This window comes from Pinus tabuliformis, chromosome 2_2 (genome assembly GCF_031772625.1).
Source record: "Pinus tabuliformis cultivar Carrire ecotype Pingquan chromosome 2_2, CPIR1, whole genome shotgun sequence".
Taxonomy (NCBI): domain Eukaryota; kingdom Viridiplantae; phylum Streptophyta; class Pinopsida; order Pinales; family Pinaceae; genus Pinus; species Pinus tabuliformis.
This window is the reverse complement of record NC_142300.1, coordinates 1,174,779,760-1,174,786,916: the sequence shown is the minus strand read 5'-3', so window position 1 is coordinate 1,174,786,916 and position 7,157 is coordinate 1,174,779,760. Positions and strand designations below refer to the sequence as shown.

The 7,157-nt window shown below is 39.0% G+C and overlaps 1 protein-coding gene and 1 pseudogene across 2 annotated transcripts; one reads left to right on the top strand and one right to left on the bottom strand.

Annotated features, from left to right (window-relative positions):
- Positions 1–482: 482 nt before the first annotated feature.
- On the top strand, positions 483–3,195 carry LOC149197656 (3-oxo-Delta(4,5)-steroid 5-beta-reductase-like). Of its 2 annotated transcripts, none has more exons than XM_089405920.1 (3): positions 483–668; positions 924–977; positions 1,472–3,195. In XM_089405920.1, exons 2-3 carry the CDS (start codon positions 933–935, stop codon positions 2,624–2,626), a joined length of 1,200 nt encoding a protein of 399 aa, XP_089262046.1. In that variant the 5' UTR covers positions 483–668; positions 924–932; the 3' UTR covers positions 2,627–3,195. The 2 variants fall into 2 exon arrangements, with proteins under 2 accessions (XP_089262046.1, XP_089262047.1); XM_089405921.1 differs by having other exon boundaries at positions 900–977.
- Positions 3,196–3,328: 133 nt separating this feature from the next.
- Positions 3,329–6,943, bottom strand: LOC149197655 (transcription factor MYB3R-1-like; annotated as a pseudogene).
- Positions 6,944–7,157: the final 214 nt, after the last annotated feature.

Genomic DNA, 7,157 nt, shown 5'->3' with positions numbered 1-7,157 from the left:
CATGGTGTCAAGGATTGCCTCTCTTTTTCTCTGCAAAACCCTAACACATGGCCTATTATGACATGGATGCAAAACTTTTTTCTCTGCCTCTTCATGATCAGATTGTGACTAGTCGCTGTTATATTCTTGGTGCCGACATTCAATGGATTTGGACATGTTCATGTTAAAACATTATATCATAAAAGCGGTGCAGGAATTTAGACAGCCCTGGAGTGAATTCTTTTTAGTTAACCGCTATAACCAAAATTTCTTCCAAATTTTATCAAAACCATACTGAAATTTATGTTTTTTTTTTTAACCATTATGGCCTCTTCAAACTACACATTTTTGAACCAATATGTGGGTGTGAACACTGAACACAATCCACGGTCCCCACCACGATGGTAAACCTGGAGGAATCTAGACTGTCTGTAGAATTCTAAATCTACTGGTCATCTTACGTCCTCCCTGACGTGCAGAGAGCTTATAAATCGTCGTCTCGGGTCTCCTTTATCCAAGTATGTGAACATCCCTAACGCAGTATTTGTTGCAGAAATTCTGAACATTTCTGACGCAGTATTTGTTGCAGAAACCCCCCAACATCCCTAACGAAATATTTGTTGCAGAAATCCATCAGGAAACCCTGCTCAGCTGCCTTCATTTCTGAACCGCAACGCTGATTTCATTTGGTAATCGTATCTCACTCTCGTTCCGAAAACGTGGAAATTTAAGAATTGGTTCACTATTTGTCATTGATTTGGTAGAATCCACTAACATGGTCTTGTGGTACTGCGCTGTAGAAACCACAGTATGAGTTCTGTGGGCAAGATTTAATGAACTAATGGATTAGGGAAATTCCTTTAACTCAAGATTTTGGATGCATATCTTCCTGAACTTCGCTTTCATGTCTGATTTAGCAGATTGGTGTGTGGATTATTGTGCAGCGTATAACAATGAGCTGGTATTCCAGGCAGGCAGGTTCCCTTGGCCATCGCGGGGTATGTGGCTGTTAACCTATTTCTATTTCAATTTATTTCAGCCCTATCATGCCAAATGAGTTCTTATTTCAGCCCTATCATGCCAAATGAGTTCTTAGTCATGGACTGCGATATCACTTCTGGTTTAAATTTGATTGAAGTGTGTGAATTATTTTTTAGTTATGAATTTTGTTTTTGTAAGTTTGGTAGGATTTCTTTTGATTTTTTAGGTTTATTATTCACTTATTACGAAGAGAGTAGCACAAGATTAGATGGCACATTTATTAAATATTAGAATTGGGCAAAGTTGTCAAGATTTCCCTCCGAGTTCACACAAATGGCACATTTATTAAATATTAGAATTGGGCAAAGGTGTCTTGAGCTTCAGAGTTAGGACACTTGAGCTTAGCAACCTTCGGTTGCTTATAAAACCTGTCTTTAGATGGGTTAAAGGATATGTTTGCTGCATTTGGGATTGCATTGTTGGTTCATTGTATTGTATTGTTGCAATGCAGAGAAATTTTGAAACCAAAGGTGAAGGTTCTGGTGACAAATCGGGGAAACAACAGCGAGTAGCGTTGGTCATAGGTGTAACAGGAATTGTGGGCAATAGCTTGGCAGAAATTTTGCCTATACCTGACATTCCGGGTGGACCTTGGAAAATTTATGGAGTTGCTAGGAGGTCTAAGCCTGATTGGTCACCAGATACTCCAGTACAGTACATTCAATGCGATGTTCTGGATAGAGAACTCACTTTAGAAAAAATTTCACCATTGAAGGATGTAACCCACCTCTTCTGGGTTGTTTGGGTGAGCAGGGAAACGGAGGAGAAGAACTGTGAGGACAATGGAAGAATGTTGAATAATGTGTTAGATGCACTTCTACCCAATGCAGAGAATTTACAGCACATCTGTCTTCAGACAGGGGGAAAACACTACTGGGGTCCTTTTGATGCAGTGGCAAGGAAACGCTATTTTAAGCCACACGAGGCACCTTATCATGAAGAGCTTCCTAGGTTACCTGTGCCCAATTTTTATTACACTCTAGAGGATATTGTTTTTGAAGCCGCCAAGAAGAAAGAGGGATTAACATGGTCCATTCACCGTCCCACAATTATATTTGGCTTTTCTCCTTGGAGCTTAATGAATGTTGTAGGCACACTCTGTGTTTATGCTGCCATTTGCAAACATGAAGGGCTGCCTTTCAAATACCCAGGCAACAGAATTACATGGGAACAGTTTAATGATATGTCTGATGCAGATTTGATTGCAGAGCAAGAAATTTGGGCTGCCACAGACCCTTATGCCAAGAACCAGGCTTTTAATTGTACTAATGGAGATGTGTTTAAATGGAAACACCTATGGGGAATCATAGCAGAAAAATTTGATCTCGAGCCATTACCATACCAGGGTGAAGGATTTAGCCTGGCTGAGACTATGAAAGACAAAGGTCTAGTTTGGGATGCAATTGTCAGAGAAAATAAGCTGCACCCAACAAAAATTGAGGAAGTGGGAATTTGGTGGTTCGCAGATTTGACATTAAATCTTCCCCAGGAAACGGTACATAGCATGAATAAGAGTAAAGAGTATGGTTTCTTTGGGTTTCGAAATACAGAAACTTCTCTCGCATATTGGATAGACAAAATGAAGGTATCTCATGTTGTTCCTTAAACGTGATCCATCTTTATGTCTCTAGTTAGAGCCAAGCAGAGGACTTTCATTTAGAGGTTCTTTTTGTGATTCAGGACTATATTCTGAATCAGTTGGAGGTGTTGATAATATCAGAGTATAGTTATAGTGCGATGTGTATTTTGTGATGTCCAAGTATAGTTTGTGAAACTAGGTTTTTGAAAATTACTTGGTGTTTGATGATGTGTGATTTTGCAATGGACTCAAATAAAGACCTGGAACTCCATCCTAGAATTTCCTACAATTAAGTTTTGGTGTCAAAATCAAGTATCAACAATCTCAGTCTTACAGCATCGGGTTTGTATATCATTCTGATCTTTATAGGTGGTGTATGATGTAATTATTGAACAGCTAAAGCAAGTTCAGGCTGAGGGATTGTGATGTCCCCTCCCTGTTAATTGGGGCACCAAGTTGCAGTAGCAGTATCATTGAATGCCTGTCACAATATTGTATAACAGCAATTATTAGTTTTGGCTGCAGCTCAACTTATTTACTCTTTGTATCTTTAAAACAAATTAAATGGAAAACCCATGGTTTTGGTCTTCCTGTTACACTATATGGTTGATCACTAGCTTCTGTTTTGAATATTATTATTTTTTAGTTTTACCATAGAATAAAGCAATCCGGAGGTGGAAATAGTTCTTTGACTGGCCAATCATCCAGTGTAGACATTCGTAGTACTCTGCAACTTAAATGATGTTGTAGATCAGAACCAGATAGTTATGCAAACATAAATTCTGCTTTAATTCTTTGACTGTAAACAGAAGCTTGAGTTACTTCCCTATATTATGATCCAATGTAGACATTCATAGTACTTCTCTGCAATTTTAATGATTTAGTAGATCATTTACTTCCCTATTTTATGATCCAATGTAGACATTCATAGTACTTCTCTGCAATTTTAATGATTTAGTAGATCATACCCAGTTTATTATGTAAACATAAATCCTGATCAAACGCAGGGACCGTGTTACAAATTTCAATCTTGGGATTCTCTACTTTGAAAATATAAACTCAGTCCACTGCTCAAAGATCTTCCCCGTGATTGGAAAATTCAGCTCACTCTTCAACGTCTTTAAAATTATGTTGTATAGTCAAACATATTATAGCATGAAATTCGATGCCAGGTAGAGAGAATCGCTGCCTCTTAAATTGCAATGGTTTTGAGATTTAACATTAAATTTGGCTTTTGCTTTTTAAGCGGCTATTGTTTTAGGAAAGTTACATTAAAATTGTCTTTTGCTTTTTTGTGAGAATAATGCATAAATAGAATTAGTTATGAGTGGTTGAACAGAATTAGTTGTAAGTGGTTGAACAGAATTAGTTGCACATATTTCCTATATAAGTGTGATGTAACTGAGCAAATAAATTAATGAAAGTTGTGTGTCTTTGTTATAGTTTGTGTTGTATTTGTTTTAATATGGTATCAGAGCACTTTTGTCTGCACCTCTCTCCTCTTCGTGGGCAGTAAGACTCTGCCATTAGAGTGTGCGCAGTAACAGTACCAGCAGCACTGACCAGTACAGCCACGGCAATGGGAGCCAGAGAGAGAATCTGCAGAGCGGCATCACTGCTGGAAGGAGACAACGCAGGTGAAACCTCGTCGCCGGGCACTGTGACAAGCGGAAAAGCAGTCAGCAGGCACCACATTAGAGCGACGGCCACGGTGAGTCATAACGACCAGACTAAAAAAAAGAAATTGACAGAAAAGGAAAAACGCTCTTACAGAGTTTCAATTGACAGTTTCAGCACTTTAATTCTTTTCTGACCGATGAATACAGAGCAAGTAGTCTTCTAGTCTTTTTCTGCTTACACATGACAGACATACTGCACTATTTTTTCTGAGTGTTCTGGCCCTTTTTTTTCTGCGTGTGAAGTGTATACGCAGAGAAATTTTCTCAGGCAGTGAGGCCTGCGGTATTATTGTTTAAGAAGCTTGTGATTTTTTTGTTTGAATTTGGTCATTGGTGGAGAAATGGCTAATCCTCTTGCAGATTCATATTTAAATGAGTCTACAAAACTTGATGGAGAAAATTATGTCAATTGGAAATTTAAGATCATCACAGTACTGGAGGCATACAATCTCTGGCCGATTGTCAAAGGTGACGAGACCAAGCCTCAACCTCCTACTGCCACTCAAGATTGGGAGAAGCGTGAAATGAAAGCAAGGGTGCTGCTACGCATGTCAGTGAAGGACAATATTATTCCTCACATTCGGGACTGTGAAACTTCGAAGGCGACATGGGACACTCTCAAAGGTTTGTATGAGACTACTAATGCAAACCGTATTTTATTTTTAAAAACAAAGCTGCTATCTATCAAAATGGATGCCAATGAAAGCATTAGCAACTTTGTTTCCCGAATTAAAGACTTTAGTGATAAGCTTGGTGATATTGGTGAAAAGGTTTCTAGTACAGACTTGGTAACTGTTACTATACCATCCTTCACACAATAGTCAGACAACACATCATCTGGAGATTCCAACAGTTCATTATACTTCTTAGCTAATGAACCAGGTGTTATAAAATTATCATGAGTTTTTGTTCTATCTGCTGCTTTTTCACTCCGGTTTGCATCCACAGGAGTTGAAGCATCACGTAACCGTTTCCTTAATATAGAGGGAGTATTCATAAAGCTCTTGGCAGCACTCTTCAGTATAGATTCTGGGCTCTTGTCATTGAAAGCAGATCCCCATGGGTTGCCAGGAGGAGTAAAGCAATCAACTGATGACATTATCATTTGCCGCACACCAAGTGGACTGTATGCCTGATGAAGATAGCCACATGAATTAATCAAATCACAATTAGCAAATGGAATATCCCAATTTGACAGACGAGGTGGCTCATAAAACAAAGACTCAGAATTTGTATTTTCTGATTGAACATCAGTATTACCACCAGCACCCATTTCACAAACCACCTTCCTATTAACATCAGCTGTCATTGACAGTGGAGCTGATTGAGGACTTTTATCCTGGTTAGCAAGCTTTAAACTCTCACTAGAAGGCAAGCAAACCTGTAGAAGCTCATCACAGTGCCGTAACTCAGATGAATTACAAACTCCACCATCAATTGCAGAAACAGGCTTTTCAGGAGAGCAAAGCAACTGTTTTCTATCAACAAAACTGCTAAGAGATACATCAGCTGCACCAGAACCAAGTGGTGACCATGAAGCAGAGAAAGTTGATGTGCACACTTTAGGAGATGACATGGCTACATCACAACAACTTGAACGATGATATCCGTGTAGCAAAGAAGATGATTTGTGCTCTGCATCAGAGCTAGGCGCTATAGAATGATACCCAAGAGCAGTAGAGGCCACACAGTTTGACAGATTACCAGCATTAGAAACTTCCTGGGGGCTGCCAACAGAAAAGGTATTTCCTGAAATGACAGACTCCAAAAAATCATTCATTTGATAAGAAGGCACAGACATTGTCGCTTTGTCTCTGCCAACACCAGAAAATTCAGGCATTCCATCTGCTGTCATAGAAGCACTACCATCTGTGTCAAAGCAAAGAGGAAGAGGAGGGTTTGGTGAATCTTTTACTTCATCATCCAATCTCATATCACTTTGAGTTTTCTTGAGATCTAGATTGTTGTCTCCAAGATGCAAAGTACTAGTTGTAGTCGCTTCTATCAAGCCGGACTGGATACCAACTCTTGAAACAGATTCCTGACTGCATACAAATTGCTGCTCTGTCACAGTGCCTGCCATCACTACATCACTGGATGTTTCTGCAGCAGTCGATAAAGCAGGTAACAGGGTTGGCTGAGCAGTAGGCAACTCTGGTAGCTGGATAGACAGGCCTGATGCCAAATATGAATCCAGTTTCTTTTTTATTGAACTATTCCAGTGGTTCTTTATTGAATTGTCTGTCCTTCCAGGTAAGAACTTTGCTATTTCTGCCCACTTGTTCCCGTATAATTGGTGAGCATGGATAAGTGCCAACTCTTCCTCCTGACTCCATGCATCTTTCTTTATTTCGGGATTGAGATGATTGTGCCATCTTTCACGACATTGTTTACCAATGCGACCTGGCAAAGATTGTGATATGACAGACCATTTTTTTTGAGCCATACTTTCCTACGAGTTCCACTATCAATTCATCTTCCTCTTTTGTCCAAGGTCCCTTGACAAGCTTTGGATTAAGAACCTTTTGCCATCTGTGACAAATACAACACAAACTATAACAAAGACACACAACTTTCATTAATTTATTTGCTCAGTTACATCACACTTATATAGGAAATATGTGCAACTAATTCCTAACCACTCACAACTAATTCTGTTCAACCACTTACAACTAATTCTGTTCAACCACTCATAACTAATTCTATTTCTGCATTATTCTCACATCCTCCCTTAATGGAGAAATGGATTTTCTACAATACCTAACTGACTTCTAAAAACTTCAAATTTGATTTTACCAAGGGGCTTAGTAAATATATCAGCCACATTATCCTTGGTGTTACAAAATATCAATCCAATTTCATTTGTCTCAATTTTCTCA